We start from the raw sequence: 23178 nt of genomic DNA on the forward strand, positions 1-23178 counted from the left end.
GTTGATAAAGTCGGATTAATATCTAAGTCAAAATTGTATGACTTAAATCAAGTCCAAATCACTTGGGTCAGTCCATTAAGTTGATAAGATGAGCCCAACTCATGTTTTTCAGGCTCGGGTAAAAAAAATTGCTCAGACCAAAATACTCATAAAGCCCTGAATTAAGCCTATAAAGAGGTCTTCTTCTGACTAAAAGACACAAATATATACATACAAAAATACATAGTTACTCTTCAGTGATGATCTGCAAGTCTTCCGCGTATAAAAAAGTCTTCGCTTCAAATGTTGAGCCGCAAGTATTCCATCAAATCAAGATCATTCATGAAGAGAAAAATCAGAGAATTACATCTTCTATTAACGATTTCATAAAGTTTGTAACATTCACATAAAATTCAAATTCAAATATTAATGTTTGCTTGCTATTTTTTCTTTCTTGTTTGCTGTTTTTCAGGAACGAAACTTTAGACACATACAAATAAAAGACACAAATATTTGTATGCGTCTAAAGTTTCGTTCCTGAAAAACAGCAAAAAGGAAAGAAAAAATAGCAAGCAAACAATAATATTTGAATTTGGATTATTGCAAAGGTTACAATCTTTAAGAAATCTTTAATAAAAGATGTAATCCTCTGATTTTTCTCTTCACGAATGATCTTGATTTGATGGAATACTTGCGGCTCAACACTTGGAGCGAAGACTTCTTTGTATGCGGAAGACTTGCAGATCACTAGGACTTGCAGATCACTACTGAAGAGCAACTATGTATTTTTGTATGTATATATTTGTGTCTTTTGGTCAGAAGAAGACCTCTTTATATAGGCTTAATATAGGGCTTTAGGGGTATTTTGGTCTGAGCAATTTTTTACCCCTGGGCCTGAAGATCATGAGTTGGGCTCATCTTGTCAACTTAATGGACTGACCCAAGTGATTTGGACTTGATTTAAGTCATACAATTTTGACTTAGATATTAATTCGACTTTATCAACCAGTAATTTGACTTGGTCAACGTATGATGATTTAAAATTTAACCCAAATTTAATACGGATTTATCAATAAAACTTCAATGCCTACAGACCCGACTGTTCATTTTTGGATATTTTCATAAATTTATAGTTTACCCCCTCCCCATGTTGATCCTGAGTCAATTCTAATTAAGTTTTGAAAGTTGGTTTTGATATCTGAGTAAAAAATTGTGAATTTTGTAAGTTTTAAGTTTGAACGTCTAAAGTTGCTTAAAATGGTTTTTGGTGTCTTTTGAATTTTGACTCTCGAAATGGATATATATCGACTCCATCAATTTCGAAACGTGAGAATTGGTCTAAGTAAATTTTTGATTTTCTTTTGGAGTCTTTTTGAGGATTTGAGTAACTAAGTTGAAAATTGTTGAGATTTTAACCTTTGGATTGACTCTGGTCAATATTTGGGTTTCAGATTCTCGGATCACAATTTCGTGTATCCCTTGGATTCGGGAAATAATTTTAGGCCTAAGTAAGGTTTTGGTTGTATTTTCATAGGTTCCAAGTTTGATTTGGCCTTTTTAGGCATTACGTTCATTTCTGGTGAGTTTCACAAATTTTAGAACGTTGAGTTTAGTCAATTAGCATATATGATTTGTTTGTACGGAATTTTGATTGATTTGACGTTTTTAGGCGTTATGTTCATTTCTTGTGAGTTCCACAAATTTTAGGTCAAGAAGACCTTTGATTTGTGTTTCACCTTTGAATCCAGAACATCGAGTTTAGTCAATTAGCATATAAGATTTGTGTGTACGAAATTCCGAATGAATCTCAAAGGTTATTTCGATAAGTTTTGAGTTGGCTGTTTTTCTGGTGTATGTATGCACTATTTTTAACGAGCGATGACGAATATTTTCTAGTGTATGTGTACATTGTTTTAACGAGCAATGACTCGCTTAAGCGAAGCCAGCGCCGCGTTCATAAGGGGTCGGGTCCCATGACCTTCAATTTGCGGTCACTTTAGCGAAAACAAAGGTTTGTTCGGGAAGGTTGGATTTTATCCGGGGTTCACTGTTGCGAATCAAAGTTTGTTTTTGCAACAATAGAGAGGGATTTATGCCTGCTATTTTGGGGGGTTTAAGCCTCAGTTTTCATTGTTGAGTATTGTAAAACTATTTCAGGCGATTTTGAAGATATTTCTTGTGCTAAAATCATTTGGGTAAAGCTTTTGTGGCCCTAAAATTTCATTTCTATGGATTTTAATATCAAAACTTGATATTTTGATTGGCAAGTGGCATTTTTTCAAGAAATTGAGTTCTTAACTAATTTGGTGATTATGAACTGATTTTAATTCTTTTTTTGAATTTTCACCAATGAGTTCCTTGGGTAATGTGTACTAGTAGTAACATGATGAAAAATGTTTAACATGTTCATTTTTTTAATTAGATGTCGTTACCTTTGCTTCAATAATACTGTATTGTTTGTTATCATCGCTATTGTTCTTTCCACCATTATTTTTAATATGACTTTTTTCACTATTGTATTTCTTGTTCGTGCTTGATTTGATTTTGTTGAATGCCTTGAATCGGACCCGTTACAGCAGAAAGAACGGGGGTCTCGCTGTATTGGGTCCTTAATTATCTGTCAATTCTGTATTTTGGGCCCAAGCCTGTTAGGGCGTAGCTTAGCACTATATATAGACGCTATGGCAAACCCTATTCTGTATTCTGTTTTTGCCTCTCCATAATAAAACTGCTCTCCCTCTTCCCCGTGGACGTAGCCAATTTATTGGTGAACCACGTAAATCTGTTGTCTTGTTTTTCGCGTTTATATTTTCTCGTATTATCTCGAATTCCGCATAACAAATTGGTATCAGAGCCTCTCGGTTAATCGGTGTTCTTGGAGAATTCGAGATGTCTGCTTTGAACGTAAAAATCGACAAATTCACAGGGAGGAACAGTTTCAGTTTATGGCAGATCAAGATGCGGGCTTTGTTGAAACAACAAGGTTTCTGGGCGCCGTTGTCGAAAGACAAGAACGCCGTCGTTACTCCTGAGATGGCGATTCTGGAGGAAAAGGCGCATTCGACGATCATGCTGTGTCTCGCGGATGACGTCATCACGGAAGTCTCGGATGAAGAGACTGCTGCTGGTCTGTGGTTGAAGCTGGAGAGTTTGTACATGACAAAATCTCTAACCAACAAGCTGCTTCTGAAACAACGTCTATTCGGTTTACGAATGGCTGAAGGTACACAACTCAGGGAACATTTAGAGCAATTGAATACTTTGTTATTAGAATTGCGTAATATCGATGTGAAGATCGAGGATGAAGATGCTGCCCTGATTCTGTTAGTATCTCTCCCAATGTCGTTTGAGAATTTTGTTCAATCGTTCATTGTTGGGAAAGATACTGTGTCGCTGGAAGAAGTCAGATCGGCCCTTCATAGCAGGGAATTACGGCATAAGGCTAACGGCACAAGTACGGACATACAGCCTTCCGGTCTGTTCACCAGTAGCGGAAAGGGAAGGAAAAACGGCGGAAAGAAAAATAAGCCGATGTCGAAGGGTGCAAAGCCAGATGATGTTTGTAATTACTGCAAGGAGAAGGGACATTGGAAATTTGATTGTCCGAAGAAGAAGAAGCAATCGGAAAAACAATCAGTTTCTGCTGCTGTTGCTGAAGAAGACACCAATTCTGAAGAAGACATTGCCCTAGTTGCGGATGAGCACACTCATCATTCAGATGTGTGGGTTCTCGATTCTGGGGCATCCTATCACATCTGTCCTAGGAGAGAGTGGTTCACGACTTATGAGCAGATAGACGGAGGCAGCATCTCGATGGCCAACAGTTCTGTCTGCAAGGTGGTTGGGACAGGCTCGATCAAGATAAGGACACATGACGGTAGCTTCTGCACATTGAACGAGGTCAGGCACGTTCCATTGATGACGAAAAATCTGATATCTCTCAGTTCTTTGGACAGCAAGGGATTCAGCTGGTCGGGAAAAGATGGAGTCTTGCGGGTCTGGAAGGGTTCAAATCTGATTCTGAAAGGTGTCATGCGTGGTACTTTGTATTTTCTACAAGGTTCCACGGTTACAGGTTCAGCCCATGTTGCATCGTCAGAAGTTCACCAGGAGGATATGACTAAGTTATGGCACATGAGACTTGGTCATATGGGTGAAAGAGGGATGCAAATTCTGTCAAAGGAGGATCTTCTTGCTGGTCATAAGGTTAAAAGCCTAGAGTTTTGTGAACATTGTGTCTTTGGAAAACTACATCGCAACAAGTTTCCAAAAGCCATTCACAGAACAAAAGGCACTCTTGATTATATCCATTCTGATTGCTGGGGTCCATGCCGTGTTGAGTCTTTGGGAGGCTGCAGATTTTTTGTGTCCATGATTGATGACTACTCAAGGATGACTTGGGTGTACATGATGAAGCATAAAAGTGAAGCTTTCCAGAAGTTCAAGGAGTGGAAAATTTTGATGGAAAATCAAACAGGGAAGAAGATCAAGAGGTTGCGAACTGATAATGGGCTGGAATTCTGCTGGTCTGAATTTGATCAATTCTGTAAGGATGAAGGGATTGCTCGACATCGTACAGTCAGAAATACACCACAGCAGAACGGTGTAGCTGAGCGGATGAATCAAACACTTCTGGAGAGAGCAAGGTGCATGCTCTCTAATGCTGGGCTAGATAGAAGATTCTGGGCAGAAGCGGTTAGTACAGCTTGCTACTTGATTAACCGCGGACCACATACAGGCATACAGTGCAAAACACCTATGGAGATGTGGTCAGGAAAAGTTGCTGATTATTCAAATCTGAAAGCTTTTGGTTGTACGGCTTACTATCACGTCAGTGAAGGTAAGTTAGAACCAAGAGCTAAAAAGGGAGTATTTGTGGGCTACGGAGATGGAGTGAAAGGTTTCAGAATCTGGTCTCCAGCAGAAAAGAGGGTTATTATGAGCAGGAACGTTGTCTTTGATGAAAGTTCTCTGCTTAGAACCATTGTGAAGCCTACAACTACGTCAGAAACTGGGAGTCTTGATAAACAGGTGGAGTTTCAAGTCATTCAGAACGAGAGCGATTTGAAAGAACCTGAAGAGGAGGATCAAGAGCCACAGACAGAAACAGATATTCCAGAATCTATGCCATCAGATATCCATCGGAGTATAGCTCAAGATCGGCCAAGGAGGGTTGGAGTTCGGCCACCTACGAGGTATGGTTTTGAGGACATGGTGGGTTATGCACTGCAGGTTGCTGAAGAGGTAGATACATCTGAGCCGTCTACTTACAAAGAAGCCATTTTAAGTTCTGATTCTGAAAAATGGTTTGCCGCTATGGGAGATGAGATGGAGTCCCTACACAAGAATCAGACATGGGATCTGGTCATACAGCCTTCGGGGAGAAAGATTATTACTTGCAAATGGGTTTTCAAGAAGAAGGAAGGGATATCACCAGCAGAAGGAGTCAAGTATAAAGCCAGGGTTGTTGCCAGAGGTTTCAACCAAAGAGAGGGAGTGGACTACAATGAGATCTTCTCACCAGTGGTCAGACATACTTCCATCCGAGTGTTACTAGCGATAGTTACACATCAGAATCTGGAGCTTGAACAACTTGATGTGAAGACAGCGTTTCTACATGGAGAGTTGGAGGAAGAGATATACATGACTCAGCCGGATGGTTTCCAAGTTCCAGGGAAGGAAAATCACGTCTGCAAGTTGAAGAAGTCCTTATATGGACTTAAGCAGTCTCCAAGACAGTGGTACAAAAGGTTTGACAGCTATATGGTGAAGTTGGGCTATACTCGGAGCTCATATGATTGTTGTGTCTACTACAATAGGCTCAAGGATGATTCATTCATCTATCTGGTGCTTTATGTAGATGATATGCTGATAGCTGCAAAGAAGAAGTATGACATTCAGAAGCTGAAGGGTTTACTTAGTGCTGAGTTTGAGATGAAGGATCTGGGAGCCGCTCGGAAGATTCTAGGGATGGAGATCATTAGAGACAGAGAGAGAAGGAAACTTTTCTTGTCACAGAGAAGCTACATTCAGAAGGTCTTGGCGAGGTTTGGCATGTCTTCATCTAAGCCTATTGATACCCCCAGTGCTGCCAATATCCATCTCACTGCCATGTTCGCTCCACAGTCAGAAGAAGAGAAGGAGTATATGTCACGAGTCCCTTATGCCAGTGCCGTAGGAAGTTTGATGTATGCTATGGTCTGTACAAGGCCAGATTTAGCACATGCAGTCAGTGTAGTGAGCAGATTCATGGGACAACCAGGGAGAGAACATTGGCAGGCTGTGAAGAGAATTTTCCGGTACCTTAGAGGTACATCTGACGTTGGTCTCATTTATGGAGGTGATACTCAGTGCTTGGTTACTGGCTATTCTGATTCTGACTATGCTGGAGATGTTGACACAAGAAGATCGATGACTGGCTATGTGTTTACCCTTGGAGGATCTGTCGTCAGTTGGAAGGCAACTTTGCAACCTACAGTGACTTTGTCTACTACGGAAGCGGAGTACATGGCCTTGACAGAGGCTGCAAAAGAAGGGATTTGGCTGAAAGGGCTGGTTAGTGATCTTGGTCTGCATCATGATCAGGCTACGGTGTATTGTGACAGTTTGAGCGCAATTTGTCTAGCCAAGGATCAAGTCCATCATGAGAGAACCAAGCATATTGACGTAAGGTATCATTTTCTGAGAAGTGAGAAGAGAATCAAGGTGAAGAAAGTAGGAACTGCTGATAATCCTGCTGATATGTTCACAAAGCCGGTTCCACAGAGCAAGTTTCAACACTGTTTGGACTTGCTCAACATCAGAAGCTGTTAATTGCCCTGCGGGGCAATTCTGAGGAAGAGGGGGAAACCTGGCACTATCATAGTGCGTCTGAAGAATCTGTTTGGAGAATTCAAGTCAAGGTGGAAATTTGTTGAATGCCTTGAATCGGACCCGTTACAGCAGAAAGAACGGGGGTCTCGCTGTATTGGGCCCTTAATTATCTGTCAATTCTGTATTTTGGGCCCAAGCCTGTTAGGGCGTAACTTAGCACTATATATAGACGCTATGGCAAACCCCATTCTGTATTCTGTTTTTGCCTCTCCATAATAAAACTGCTCCCCCTCTTCCCCGTGGACGTAGCCAATTTATTGGTGAACCACGTAAATCTGTTGTCTTGTTTTTCGCGTTTATATTTTCTCGTATTATCTCGAATTCCGCATAACAAATTTGCACTAGTTGAGCTGAGGGTATATCGAAAATAACCTCTCTACCTCACAAGGTAGGGGGTAAGGTCTGCGTTACTGCATACACAACACTTTCTTCAGACATTACTTGTGAGATTACACAGCGTATGTTATTTTTGTAACAAACAAGCAGCCTGAGACACGTGATATGTGATCATGAAAAATTACTGAAGCTATAGTGTAGGAAATAGACCTCAGATAATCAAATATGCATATCTATAGATAGGAACAGGGGATCAAAAAATACCAAATTTAATGACGTATTAAGAGAAAGATAAAGTAAGAGCATGCTATTGGAGACGTTACAACATGTACCTATAAGAGAATAACAAGTACAATTATGTGCAAACACATCAGATATCATTGTTATTGAAAAGAGATTTAGCTTCTATAAACCGACAACATAGAAAAACTCTTACCCTGTCAAGCCTCATAAAAGATACTAACATTGAAACTAGTTACCTAATTAAACAAGTAAAAGTATATTGATAACGTAAAAAATCTTTATACTATCAGTATATATGAAAAAAGATAATTGTACAAGAACAACGTTACCAACTCCACTAACATCACAACCTCCTCATCTTCTTCACTATAAGAGCCACCAGCCAACTCCGACAGAGTTGACGCCAAAAGCTGGCATCGCCACAAGTCAAACTACAACACAATCACACAGGAATCCCAAACGTTATACCGGGAAGACAATCTCCCCTATATGGTATATTATTACCTTATTCATTGGTCTGAACAACGAAACACAAGGATTCAAAAGGTTTCTTGTATCAAAGTATTTGTTAAAGAATGACAAAAGTTTTACATCAGTGATTAATGAGATGAGTGAACTCCTTATAAGGCTTAGGCAATCCTCCTCTCTTTGAACTAGCTTTTGGGGGGGTGAGTTAGGCTTAAGACCTAATTTCACACTGTCGGGTCTGCATCATAGAGGAAAGGACATAGGATAGTTCCTTTAAATTGACTACCATCCAAGACGATGAACTCTCAAATATGAATTTCAGTGCTACAGTTACGTAGTCGGAACACTTCATATCGAAAACCATTTTTTTCTTGAATGGTAATCAATTTGAAGATACTGTCCTTATGTCTATAATCATTGATAATCAGGGCTTCTTCTACCTGCAAAACATCGTGGTTTTCGGAGAAAAACAGCATCGAATCGTAACATGTTGTTATGCTTACTATGCACAGACACCCTTCATGGAAAATTTGAAGGAAAATATACAATTTTTGATTAAACAGAAGTAGTAACATTGAATATAAAAATTGCAGAGAAATAGCAGATCAAGAACCCTTAATAGTAAAGATATGATTTTGATTAAACAGATTGTAAAGAAATATAATGTTTAAGCTAAGATATCCCAAATCAAGAACCCTTTACAGCAATTTGAATAAAAAAGATATGATTTTTGATTAAACAGAACTAGTTTTATTCAATATCTGAGAAAAGGGGTGTATAAATAGCAAATTACAGTACAATTTAAAGATTAACAAACCCCTTTTAGCAATTTCAAAAAAAAAAAAATACACAAATTTGATCATAAAAAATCAGTCATAGAGAACTTTGATGTTGTGTGTGTAAAGTGCATAGAAATTGTATGGATGCAAAGAGAAAAGAGGAGCTATAAGAAGAGATAAAGAATGGGTTCATTTTATTGGTTCTTCTTGTTTAGGGGCAATTTGGTCATAAATAATTTTTAACATAATACATACACAAACATTTAAATTTAATTTCGATCGTCGAGTAAACATTCTACATATATATCTAGATAACTTGATTTGTTTTTTATTATATCAATTAAACACTTCAACTATCAAAACAATCATCTAGATATATTCTTAGAATCACGTTAACATCAAATATTTAAGAAATATACTGAAAACAAATTAAAACATTTTATTGTTTATTAAAACCAAATTAAGAATATATTTATGTATTACGCCGATCATCGTAATACAACTAAGACTAATAAGTCAAGAAACACACACCAACAAAGTCACGTTATATTTGATGGAGCAACAACCTTCATTTTGGTCCACCATAGTCGTGATTAATATTTCAAAAATTGGAAATTTTGATTTCATTCATATCCACTTCTAAAAGATGCAAAAATTCTTTGTTAAAGTGACCAAAAAAACAGATTAGGATTGAAAAAAAAGAAAAATCTCTGTAGTCCTAAAATAATTAAATCATCATCCATTTCTCGATTAATCATCTCCTTGATTTATGGCTTCAAAAAGCCCTCATAATCCTGTAGGAATAAAAATGGTGAAAAATATATTATATTAAGAAAATAGAAGAGAAAAATATAGAAAGTAATTTCTTCTCATTCGTCTAAAATTATAAAATAGGACATATAATAATTGTTTAACGTTTTAAAATTCATATCCAAAAAATATGTCATATGAAAGATCAGAGTTCAAATCTTGTTATATGAGCTAGTGAAAAGTAACATTATTGAACATTTGAAGGTATGACGTATTGAACAATAAAATGTTTGAACATTACGATTCAGATCTGAATATATATTAATAGAAGCTAAACATACATATTAAAATAATCAAAAACATGCAAATAAACTAACGACGGAGAAAATTGAACTCAAAATATTATGGAAAACAAATTCTATCAACACCACTAAACTCAAACCTTTGATTCAGAGGTATAAGCTACAAACACAATAATAACACCAACAACAACAGTATATAGTCGATCTCATTAAAATACGTGTCATCATTAGAAAATATATGGTGATTATTTTTATACATATTTTAATTAAATTGGTTAGAAAAAAATAATATATTAGAATAAAAATAACTTTTAGCGGCATTAAATATTAATACTAACAAAGAATGCTAAAGTTTTTATCGGCATTAAATATTAACACTAATAAAGAATGCTAAAATCTTTATCGGCATTAATTAAGTGTCATTAGAACCAATATCGCTAAAGACTTTAAGAATACATACAAGAAATGATAATTGCCGCGAAAAATACATATTTAAAGTCAATTAAAAAGTAATTGCCGCTAATAATTATTTTTGTTACAGTAATATTTTCGTAGAGAAAATTAGAAGACTTTCACCTATTTAGTGAAACTCTATATTCCACCATGCATTTTCAGGTGAGCTAGTCCGGTAGAAAATTAAATGATAAAAATTATATTTTATAACACAATTATTTCTTTGATTCAAAGTCGAAAAAAACTTTCATTTCTAATACTGATAATAGAACGTAGCTAGGTATACTTCACCTCTACTTTTAAAGAGATTATTTTCAATACATCCTCGATTCAAAAAAATACAATCCAGAAAAAATTATAAACGACCAAACAAGAAAAAAAAGAATTTATTTCTCATACATGCACTTACATGTTAGATGTATTTGCCCTTTGTATGATCAACTTTGCAAGAATTCTCCCTCAACTTTCTAACTCCACAACACCTCTCAATGATGCAATTATCAAATATATGAGTTGTTTTTGGATTAGGACCATGAGTAATCACACAAGTATAGTCCTCTGAACTCTCCATTTCATCTAAATCCTCACAAATACTATTTTTCACCTCAATTGAACAAGGGATTTCTACTTTTAACTTTGCTCCAAATAGGACATGGAATTTTTCACTAGTTACTTTAGGATCAATAAGAGCAAGTCCAATACTTTCTGATTCCATTTTGTTATTTGAATGCTTTTTAGTGATGGGGTTTGGCGATTTTCTGTCGTAACTAAGACTTGTTTGAAACTGAGACGTGATAATTTCTGATTTCAGCTCGTTATTTGGAGGTTTTTTAGTGAAGTGATTTGGTGGTTTTCTATCATAACCAAAAGGGTTTCCAAGATTGTGATCTTGCTGTTGGGAATTAAACACACAACACACACAAATAATCTAGAGAAAAGAGAAACGGAACACAAACGGGACACACAAGAATTTAACGTGGTTCGGTTTCCCTACTCCACGACTGTAACAGGAGGATTTTATTTCACTTGTGCTACTACTTGGAATTACAAATACAAGGATCATATTTATAGGAAAACCAAATGGTTAACCTAGGGTTTCAGTAATGGGTCGGGCCGGCTCACAAGCCTCCACAAAGCCCAACACTTGCATGCCATCAAGTCTTGAATTTGTGTTAACAATGCATTCAACATCATACAGTTGATCCTGACTTGTTTGAAATCGAGGCATAATTTTTGGAGTTGTATTAATAGTTGGAGGATTTTTAGTGATGGGATTTGGTGATTTTCTATCATAACCAAAAGGATTCCTAATATTAAGATTTTGCATGTCATCAAGAAGGGAATTTGGGCTAGTGACAATTTCAGCGTCATATAGTCGATCCCGACTTGTTCGGATAGTCCCAATATCAGATGGACTTCTGGTCAAAAGGCCATTAAAGATTCTTGGAGAACCTAAGAAGGATGAAATTGGTTTATTTGTGTGATTTTGTGTGCAATTGTGAGATGGACAATTAGAACTCTGATTATCCATAAATGAACCTTTGTTTAATTTGCTAATTAATTAGTAGTCATGATCCCCTTTTCTTGATTTGAAGACTCCTGCATATTAAAAAGCAAGTCATGTAAAAAAAAATTAAAATTAAATAATTTTAGTATATATTAAACTAAGTGAACTTGAGATAAATAAAATATTACAACTATTTTGAAACGAACGAATAATAAGAGATTTACCAAAAATAGCAACCAATATCACCTTCCATGAACTCTTAAAAACAAAAGAACAAAGAGTATGATTTTTATTATTTTTGCTAATGAGTAGGCCCTTTGATAGATAGCTAAAGCTCCAAATTTATATCCAACAATCTATTTTACAAAACATTATTATATATCAATGGTATAAATTATATTATTTTTTAATGAATTTTAGTTTTGCTAGTCTGAAAAGGTGTTTGTGTATTTTGAGTTGATTTAATAATGTTTGTACTTATCTTTTGTCATCATTTCAAGCATTTTTGGACTCATTCTACATTTGTCTGCTTTCATGTGCCGATAATATTTAATGGCGGTTTCAAATCATAGTGTATAAATTTTATATTTTTATCCAGAAATTTAATAAGAATTAGGAGTATGTTTGGTACGAAGAAAAATATTTTTTAGAAAATGTTTTTTCAATTTTTTATGTTTGGTTAGGATAGGAAAATATTTTTCAAATTAATTCATTTTTCTCAAAATTAAGGAAAATGACTTTCCTTTGAAAATTAAGGAAAACATTTTCCAAAGTTCTCCTCCAATTTCAAATTACATTTTTTTTTTAAGAAAACATCAATTTTAAAAAAATATTTTCAATTCTAAAATTTTATTTTTTTCACCCGATCCCTGACGCCCACCCACCAGCCAGCCCCCCAACCCCACCCTCTCCCAAAAAAGTAATTTTGCTTTATTAAAATATTTTTAACTTCGAATTTTTATTTTTAAACTCCTACCCCCTATCAGCCCCCCACCCACACTCAACTCTCAACAAAATTAATTTTGTTTTCTAAAAATACTATTAATTTTAAATTTTTATTTTTTCACTCCTATCCTCCACCCACCACCACAACCACCACCACCACCACCAAACAAATAATAATTTTATTTTTAAAAAATATTTTCAATTTCATAAATTATTATTTACTCTAGTAAAAATAAAAGATGTCTCTCAAAAATATTTTTCATTCATAAATCAAACACTAAAAGTCATTTCCGGAAAATATTTTCTACTCACCAACCAAACATGAGAAAATAAATTTAAAATCTACTTGTTTTCCAGAAAAATATTTTCTAATAAATCATTTTCCGTGAAAAACATCTTTTAAAAAATATTTTCCTCCATACCAAAATATCCTATAATTTTTTATTAAATATATTAGTTATAATTTTTAATTTAAAATTATTATCATAATTTAAATTTTAAATTTTTAAATTTCCGATTTAACAAACACAATAGGATAATGATGCAAATATATATATTAAATTTAATTATTATTTTATTTATTTTTAAAAAACAGTGCTTTTTTCGTGCCTGCAAGATAAGTGAGATGGGTGGCAAAAAATAGCAGTTCGGGGTATATATATATATATATATATATATATATATATATATATATTTTAAGACCCGTAATATGATACAATATAATTTCACATATTTTATTGAGAAAATTAGATAAATTCACAACTTAAGATATTTTTATTTTTCTCTCGGATGCATCCTATTTCCTCTCGGATGGATCTATTTCATCTTGGATACATATCTATTCCTTTTAATATGTCATTTGCAAAGTATTGGAAAATCAAACAATGTATTCGAAAGGAATGAAAAATTCAAGATTTTTGTAATTGAGAAAACTTCTCGAATATGATGTAATTAGCCTCCAAAGATATGAAATATCTGTACTTTATACTATTTTTTTCTTTAATAAAAAATTTCAATATATTACTTTATGATTATTTCAAATGGTCATACAATATAAGTGTGTCGTTTACAATCTTTGAGAAAGTTAATTCTAAAAAATTCTTTGTAGCAATAAAATAGAGATTTGCTTTAAAATAAGAGCTAAAACATTTCATGTTCAAGGAATGTATAAAATTCATATATATCACAAGTGGTATCTATTTTGCACAATTTTATTTATCTTCGATTTTGTGATATTTGCACCATAAGCTTTCCATCTGATAAAATACTAATCATTGATCAATCAATTAAAGTCTTTCGAATATCTATTGTTTCAGCTTAAGTATAATGTGTTTGTATTTGACTTTGTCGATGAATTTTGTGATACATTTTACTATTGTCTTCGATAAATAGAAATAGTTAAAAAAAATTGATTTCTAACTTCACAACAATAAAAACAATGAAGAAAGCAACTCTATTTCTATATATAATAATAATTATCGTAATGTTATATATTTATCAAAAAAATAATTTTTGCCTCCACAAAAATAAAAACAATCATGAAAGAAACTTTATTTCTATATACAATAACAATTATCCTAATGTTATGTTCTAAATTACATTAATTAATTTTTTTATATTACACTTAATATCATATCGTAAAGAAAACTCTAAAGCTTCCACCTCCCTCCCCCCATCCGAAAAAGAAATAACTAATATGCTTTTTTTTCAGGTTGCTTTTTTTTCTAGTTTATTTATTTTTTAGTTTTCTTCCTCTATATTTCTAAACAAAGTCTTTCTCTATTAACATTTTCTTTTTTTCTTCTTTATTTTTTAACTACTCATTTTCTTTAGTTTGAATTTTAATATTCATTAGTATTTGAATGTTAAATTTTTTCTGTTAAATAGTTTATCATATTTGATTTTAAGAAAATATAAAAATGAAAATTTTATATTTTTTAATCTTTCAATGAATATATTGTCAAATTATTGATTTCTTGATAGTCAAACATTGTTCATTTTTTTAGTCACAAAATTTGATATTTTCTTCAAATTAATTAAAAACTACTGATACGTCATTTTAAGGACTATTTTGATAATCAAAATACGAATTTAGTGGTCATATTATGTAACATAATATTAAAAATACGTTCACGCAATATTTCTTTAAAGTATTTCTAGAAAAAAAATTAACTATTCAAACTCATTTTATTTTAATTAGTTTAAAATTTTCTTTCTAAAATATGTCAAAACACATTTGTTATTGTTTGTAAGAAGTTAATTAAGTAATAGAAACTCTTCATTTAAAAAAATTTATAATAATATCCTTATGGGCTCATAACAAAAGTTAGACATGTATGAATTTTTCTAGATTTTCATTTTGACTATTAATTATATAATTATTATTTTATCCTTAAGTGATGTTCTCTATATATATAATAAATCTTTATATTATAATATTTTAGTGAAATCAAATGAATCCTAAAGTCCATGTATAGGTTCGCCGTTGTTTCAACTATTTGTTTATATTTAATTGTCGTTGTATTATCTATGTAGTTTTTATATTTAATTTCTATCGTTTATTGTATTTTGTATTTTGATTATTATATTAATTTATTTATTTGTCATTTTATCATGTTTTTACTTCTATTTTTTTTATGAACTGTTTTTATTAAGTTGAAGATCAATCGAGAATTACCTTTTACCTTTTAAATAAAAATAAGATACATTTTATCTTTGCATATCCATTTTAAAAGGCTACATGCCTACACGGAGTATATTGTTATTATTGTGCATTTAATTGAGCTCAAATATAATTATTACTTTTTTATTGAAAATTTTATACATTAATATTTGAAATAAATATTCATACTATAATATAAAATTCTAAATTTACTATCTACATCATTAATTTATTTTTGAAAAAAAGAAATAATTGCGTTACTTAATTTGTTCTTCTATTACTTGCTAAGTTTTATTGTAATCACTTTTTTTTTAATTAAAATTGATTAATTTTAATTTTTCACATAACATACTTAAAATAATAACATTAAAAGATATTTATAATATTTTACATGTATTTAGTTAATAATAGTAGTTTATAATTGTGTTTTAATTTATTTTTAAATTCTGTACTAAATCAAAACCAGACGAAATAAAACCAAGAAAATGTTACATTTTGTGTTATGGGCTTACTGCTCGACATGACAATGGTCCGGATAATAGGAAGATTACAATGAGATATAGTTCGCCAAATAGCCCACCAAAGCCTTATTAATAAGATCAATTTTCATAAATAGCCATTATAATAAATTTAAGGGAAAATTGTATAAAATAGCAAACTAATAACCTAAATTAAATGGAATAGCTAGGGTTTGATTTAATTGTGCTCCATAGCAAACATTATCTAAAATTTGTCAGCGTCTCTCTCCCAGGAATCTCGCTCGCCACTCTCCATTCTCGCTCGCCTCTCTCGCTTTATACACAGAAGTGTATAATTCTGTTTCTGTTTTGTATAAAGCGAGAGAAAATTGTATATACACATGCAAAAATGTATATCTTCGTGTTATACACTTAATTATACAATTTACAAACATTTTACTTCAAAAATTGCAGAGAAAAAGGCCAACGAATTATACAATTGCGAATTATACAATTGCAGTGAAATACAATTTTCTCTAGCTTTATACAACAGAAGTGTATATATTGTGTTTCTGTTTTTGTATAAAGCGAGAAAAACATATATCTTCTTGCTATACACTTATAATTATGCAATATACATACATTTTAATTCGATTCAACTATATGCAAAGCAAATTATACAATTGCAGCGAAATAGGCCAACGAATTATACAATTTAGGCCAGCGAATTATACAATTTAGGCCAGCGAATTATACACTTTTATATGTATAGCGAATTATACAGTTTTTATGTTTGCTATGGAGCGCAATTATGCAAAGTTTGCTATATTATACAAATATGAATTTTTTGTTTGCTATATGTGAAAGTTGCCCTAAATTTAATTATATTTTATAATTATAGTTTGTATATTTACGTGATATAGTTATAATTTAAATTGTTTCATTTGTAAAATGCATGAGTTTGTATAATTTACAGGTTTGTATGATCCGCATGTATATTTGTATAATTAAGTTATTTTTGTACAAACTCGAAATAACGAACTTATACAAACAGAAAAATCTGAACTTTAAACAATTATACAAAAGTTATGAAAATTTTCAGTCATACAAACGTGCGAATTATACAAACTCGAAATTGCACCCCATATAATTATCATTAAATGTTGATCAAAAATGATAAACAATAACTGTAATGACTAATTAACTAGTATATATTTATCTAACCATGTAATTTTCCCTATTAAAAACAAAAACAGTGCTGACAAATATATTAATTTATAATTAATAGTGGTGATTGATCACCACGTTATTTTTAGCATTTTGGGGTCATAAAATAGAATTTCATAATTATTGGTGATTTTATGTGTATTAGTACATAATGATTTTCTGATTGACGGACTTCAATTACCTAAGATTTGATTTAATGGACGAACTTCAATTGACCAAATATTTGAAAAATGACATAGTGACAAAAAGAATATGATATTCTTGGAATTTTGAGGTCATAAAACACGAATTCACCAAATACTTTTAATATGCAAACCAAAATGTTTATAAGATAATTTTGCCAGTCTTATATTAAAAAAAACATTATAAATCTTCAGTATATATATTTAATTTCTAAATTAATCCTTTTTAAGGTAAGGGAAAATGCATAAGTATCTCTTCAACCTATGCCTGAAATTTCATAGACACACTTATACTATACTAAGGTCCTATTACCCCTGAACTTATTTTATAAGTAATTTTCTACCCCTTTTCGGCCTACGTGGCACTAGCTTGAAAAAAAAAGTCAATCAGCGTTGGATCAACAAGAAAGTGCCACGTAGGTCAAAAAGGGGTAAAAATTTATTAATAAAATACGTTCAGGGGTAATAAGATATTAGTATAATATAAGTGTGTCTCTGAAATTTCGAATATAAATTGAGGGGTACTCGTGCATTATTCCTTAAGGTTAACATCAGAAGTTATGTTTCATTTGGATAAAATATTGAAATCAACAGATACATTGTAATTTTTCTTTCTTTGTCCCTTTCAATAATATTATTTATTTTGTTGGTCTTTCCACCTATGAATCTATCCAAGAATGCAAAATCCTCACTTGGAGGGAGTGAAAAACACTTCTTTTAATTTAATATTAAGATTTGAAAAGAAACTTTGATGAAGACTTTAATAGTGACAAACTAAGCATTTTTAGAATAATAAAAACTTGTGGTCCTGGATTCTAGGGTTTCAAAAATGAAAACTTTGATGATGCCATTTTACATGCCTAGTTGGCTTGTTGATACTTTTATTTTCTGAATTTGTCAACTTTTATTTTGTGTCTGTGTCAGCTTATGTGCATTTTAATTATTTTATTTAGAATGCGCTAAATTTCTTATCAGCAAGAGCAACAAGTAACTCTCATGACAAAATTAATATTTTAATTAGACGGATGAAAAAGAAAATCACTTAACCCTTTTATATCTTTGCTAAAATTTGAAATCCTAATTTCTCATAAATTTTATTCATTTTATTAATAGATAAATCACACCTTTTAATATATGTCTCAACTAGTTTTATCAGCTTATGAAGGTTATATAGAAAATGAACAATAAAAAGAAAAGAAACATGAACTCAACACCAACAAAATTATGACCAACTAGAAATGCAAGTTAAATTATTCATCAAAACACAAAAGTAGACTAACATTTCATAGTGTATATGTCATAACTTAAAAATAAGTATCAAAGGTCTCATGTTCGAGCCTTATTAGGAATAGACTAACCTCCCATAGAGGAAGTATTTCTCCAACCCTATGCAGCGAGAATCCAAATTAATAGGGTCAGTAGGTTTCATACAAGATGGTTAAACCCAAAGAAAAAAGAGAGAAGAAGAAGCCTAAAAGATAGAAGAAAAACAAGTTTTTTTCATGACAATTCGTCTAGACCAGAAACTCCTGGTAAATAGCGCTTACCCTTAGTGGACTTCACGTGGAGCAAATCCAAATTACTCAGACTAGTAAATTTCAGATATTGAACGGTTAAATAAAGAAAAAAAAAGAGAAGAAGAAGCCTAATAAGGCCTTGTAGGGAGAAAATTGTTTTCCCCCTTATGATCCATGATGGTGATTTTGAATGGAATTGTAGATCCCCTTTGTGTTAATTCATCATCATCTCTTCCCCTTTGATCTTCAATATTATTTCCAAGTCCAACACCTTTACTTTGATTAATTCTTTCACCTTCTAACTCTCTATGCTTGTGCAAATACCTCTTCAATGGCTCAACATAATCATCAAAACCTAAACTTCCCAAAGCCCAACAAATATCATCACCATTCAAAGTCTTCCTCTTCTCATTGTGACACTTATCAGATGCTTCACCAGTCACAAAGCTAATAAACTCACTAACACATTCTTGCATAGTCTCTTTGGCTTCTTTTGAAATCTTAGCATTTGGTGGAAGAATTTGCTTCATAATTCTCCCAACATTTGCTATTGGCAACAACCTATCTTGCTCCTTATAAATCAATCCATCTTCACTAATTGTATTGTAATTAGAGCTTTCTCTATCATATTTAGACCTTAATATGTTGATATTATTATCAACCATTTTTTTTCTTTTCTTTCTATAAGAAGAAACCTATAAGTACTTTGCTCCATTATGTGTAGGGTTTGTTTCTTTATAAGCACACATCCCTAATTTTATTATGTTTAAACAAATCGTTTTAATTTTTATATACTGACAGCGTAAACTATTTACATGTTGACGTGTGCTAATAATGTATTCTTTTATATTGTTTGTGTATATAAGTTAAATTAATTGATTCCTTAATAATTATATTGGAGTCGTGCAAAAGTTTAAAACCTGTGATGTATATCAGAGTTGTACAAAAGTTAAAACTTTATGATATTGCTGAGAGATATAAAATTTAAGTAGCATCTATACGAAATGTAATGGCAGGCAGATTCTCGATATTGGTACAAAGTTAGGTAATATTTCTTATATGAGTATGTTTTTCAAGGATGCTAAAGATGGTTTTCTAGACTTTGTTATATGTGTATATAATATTGCTTCATCAATTAGTGATTATATGGTCCCCTCCCCCTTCCCTCTTCTAATTACTTGCTAATTAATCTTTAAGTTGAAACACTATAGTTTGATAACCTACTTCTTAAGTAGGTCTTGACAGGAAATTGTCACTTTGTTTTCCAAGAAACAAGGGAGGCTATAAAATATATAGGTTTAGCTAGATGGCATCCATGTGTTTGAATGTGGCAGGTAAAGTTGTTTAAATTAATCAAAAATTGACACTAATTATTGGTGTTGATTTAGTGAGTTAATTACTCTCTCTTTAATTAACCCAAAAAAAAGAAGCTAATCACTCTCTCCACTCCTTATTACTACCTTCATCTCATGTTAGATGGACATTTTACTAAAAAAATATTTATCTCATATTACTTGATCACTTACTAAATTAGGATAGAATAAATTAATTTTTTTCCATTTTACCCTTATAATTAATATGCCTTTGAAAGTTTCAACAAATTTTGAAGATTCAAATTTTTTTCTCAAAAGGCTAATTAATATGAACAAAGAACAAAATAGTAACGTAAGTCAATCTATTAATGATTTTTAATAACCGTGTAGAATAGAAAATGCTCGTCTAATATAGGACGGAGAGAGTATTTGTCAAGTATTGCTTTTCGGGAGTCAAACTGTATGAACTTTGATCAATATCTGAAGATGGATATTTTTTTTAATCATATTGAAATTAGAAGAAATGCAACTTATAATATATTTCGTATAATTTTAAAGTATCTAAATTTTAAATATTAAATAGTATTATAATTCAACTTATCTTTAGAATTAATAAAAATGACTCTAATAAAGAAAAATCATGACAAGTAAAAGAAATAAAGTTTATAAGTAAGAATTAATACTATATTTGCCATCTAAATTACTCATTCAAAAAACTTCAACTCTGTCTCCATTACATAATTCCAATTCCATTTCTTATTCTTTTTTCCTTGCATTTTTTACTTATTTTTATTTGCATCAATATTAATATCTAACTCTTCCTGGCCATCGATTAACCTTATTTACTCAAAAAAAAAATCAACTAAAGAAACATAAGAATTATCAAATTCTTGTTACTTTCAATGGGTTGTTTATCATATTTTTTTTAATGTAATGTCACTTTGGATACGACAAGCTATATCACTTGAAAAAAATATGAATAAATACACTATTATCGCATGTATTACATGTAGAACTATCTGAACTTCAATGATATGAAACTTCTTATTTGTCAAAAATGTATATAACTTAAATAATTGTGAAAAAATTAAAATACAAATAAATAGCGGTATTCAAACAGGATGTCATGTGAAATGAAAAATGGCACAACATGACATCTCAATTTACTAATTGGCAACATATAAACACCTTTTATTTTCTTGACAAAAAAGGTTAAAATTAAATTTTGCAATTAGTAGCCCACATATTCGGAAGTTTATTTTTAAAAAATTAAATTAATAATTTTGAGAGGTGGCAGCATGATGACCTTTTTTACTGGGAAGTGGTTTTTTTCTCCCTCCTCTTCTTTCCCGTCCATATACAATTCTTTTGAATCATGCTTTTATTTATTGATTATCTTCTTCATTATCTTGAACATGATTTACTTTCTTGTTTATTAGTTTTACATATTGAATTCTATAAAAACATTCTTCATAGTGTATTTTTTCTCTTTTGCTGGTAAATGCTTGTGTTATGAATTGAAATATAGAAGTGGTTCTGTGGGGAATCGATCTGTGAAGAGTCTAGTGAAAAGATCAGATATTGGTATATTGAAGGGCTGGGATTAAATGCAAGTTGATGAGAATCTGTAATCAGAATGATGCCACGTGGAGTTGGTTAGGAAGTTGTTATAAAATGGTAGTTAGAGGAGAGATAAGGAACTAACTTTTGGAAATGCAATTTCTTCCCATTTTTGTTTCTGCTTCTCTTTATTCTTCTTCTTCAATCTTTTGTTTCTCTTCTTCTTTGATCTCCTGTTTCTCTTCTTCTCGATCTCACTCTTTCTTCTTCACTGTAATTCAATAATGTCTACTCAGTAGTTACTTAGCTTTGGTTTGTTGCAATCGAGCTTCTAGAATCAATAAAGTTGCGATTTGATTTATAGATTTTCTTTGAATTGTTGAGACTGAAATTTGTGATCTCAGAGAGATCATAACACTTGGTATCAGAGCCTTCGAACCTGTGCAGTTGGAGGAGCAATGTCTGAAGGAACACAATGGAAGATCACTGAAGATAAGCTAGTTAGATATGATGAAATGCTAGCCGATCTGCTGAATTCTCATGAAGAGGTACGCCATGCTCAAGCTAAAATTCAAGGAGCATTGGATTTAATTTTGGAAAGGATGGGAGTATTAGAAAGAGCACCGACAGTTTCGAATATGGGAGCAAGTTTGCTGCCCATTCCGAATCCAGACAATCGCAATCGAGCTCAGCCGAATTCTGTTGCATTACCTAGGTGGGAGTTACCAAGCTTTGCTGGTCAAGAGCCTAAGGTGTGGATCCAAAAGTGTGAACGCCACTTTACAAAGTATAGGGTGGGTAATGAACAGATGGTGGAATTGGTTGCGTTATACTTGAATGATGTTGCCGAAGTTTGGTATCAGTCAATGGTATTAAGTGGAGGAATTCTGAATTGGATCTAGTTTAAGGAGGAACTAATAAGTCGATTTGGGGAAATTGAAGTAGGTGATGTGGTAGATGAGTTTAATAAACTATAGCAGAGTGGTACTGTGGATGAGTTTTTAGGAAGATTTGAAGATCTTAAGGCTAAAATGCTTATCCGTAATCCTGCTTTGAACGACGCTCACTTTCTCTCTAGTTTCATCGAAGCCTTAAAGGAGAAGATCAGATTTTAGGTTAAAATGTTGAAGCCGACTAAGTTGAAGGAAGTTGTAGAGAAGGCGAGGATGAAAGAAATGACTATTGAAGCTGTACGCAAGAGAAGTAAAGGAGTTAACCGAATGGTTACTCCAGTTGTGCAGGGGATGGGTAACAAGGTCTCTTCTGCGACGGGTAATAGAACTGGTCCTTACCGGCTTACTCCTGAGGTTTACGAGTTAGGAAGTCCAATCATTTGTATTTTCGTTGTGGGGAGAAATATGGTCCAGGACATCTATGTAAGACGAGACAGTTGAATTGTCTAACGAAAATCATTGAGAATGAAGATGACAATTAACCTGTGTTGGTAACTGAGGAAAATGAAGAGATAACTATCAAACGAATAGTAGAACAAGAAGTACAACAAGTTGTATGTCTAAATGCACTAACGGGACATAATAAAGGAGAGAACATTATCCTTGTTGGAGGGACTGTGAAGAAGCGAGACTTAGCGATATTAATTGATTCAGGAAGCACTCATAGTTTT

The 23178-nt window shown here is 32.4% G+C and overlaps 1 protein-coding gene and 1 pseudogene across 1 annotated transcript; both read right to left on the minus strand.

Moving 5' to 3' along the window:
• Nucleotides 1-10595: 10595 nt before the first annotated feature.
• On the minus strand, nt 10596-11714 carry LOC107021969. The gene is made up of 2 exons (XM_015222679.1): nt 11328-11714; nt 10596-11075 (listed from the first exon to the last, which is right to left on the minus strand). Exons 1-2 carry the CDS (start codon nt 11712-11714, stop codon nt 10596-10598), a joined length of 867 nt encoding a protein of 288 aa, XP_015078165.1.
• Nucleotides 11715-18412: 6698 nt separating this feature from the next.
• LOC107022854 lies at nt 18413-19396 on the minus strand (annotated as a pseudogene).
• Nucleotides 19397-23178: the final 3782 nt, after the last annotated feature.

Source organism: Solanum pennellii, chromosome 6 (genome assembly GCF_001406875.1).
Source record: "Solanum pennellii chromosome 6, SPENNV200".
Taxonomy (NCBI): Eukaryota; Viridiplantae; Streptophyta; class Magnoliopsida; order Solanales; family Solanaceae; genus Solanum; species Solanum pennellii.

Bases quoted from the DNA above. Each gene is read 5' to 3' on its own strand.
- LOC107021969 (XM_015222679.1), bottom strand. From the start codon at position 11,714: ATGGATAATCAGAGTTCTAATTGTCCATCTCACAATTGCACACAAAAT. The intron at 11,076-11,327 runs GTGTTGGGCTTT...AATTCCCAACAG, and splicing joins CAAGACTTGATGGCATGCAA to CAAGATCACAATCTTGGAAA.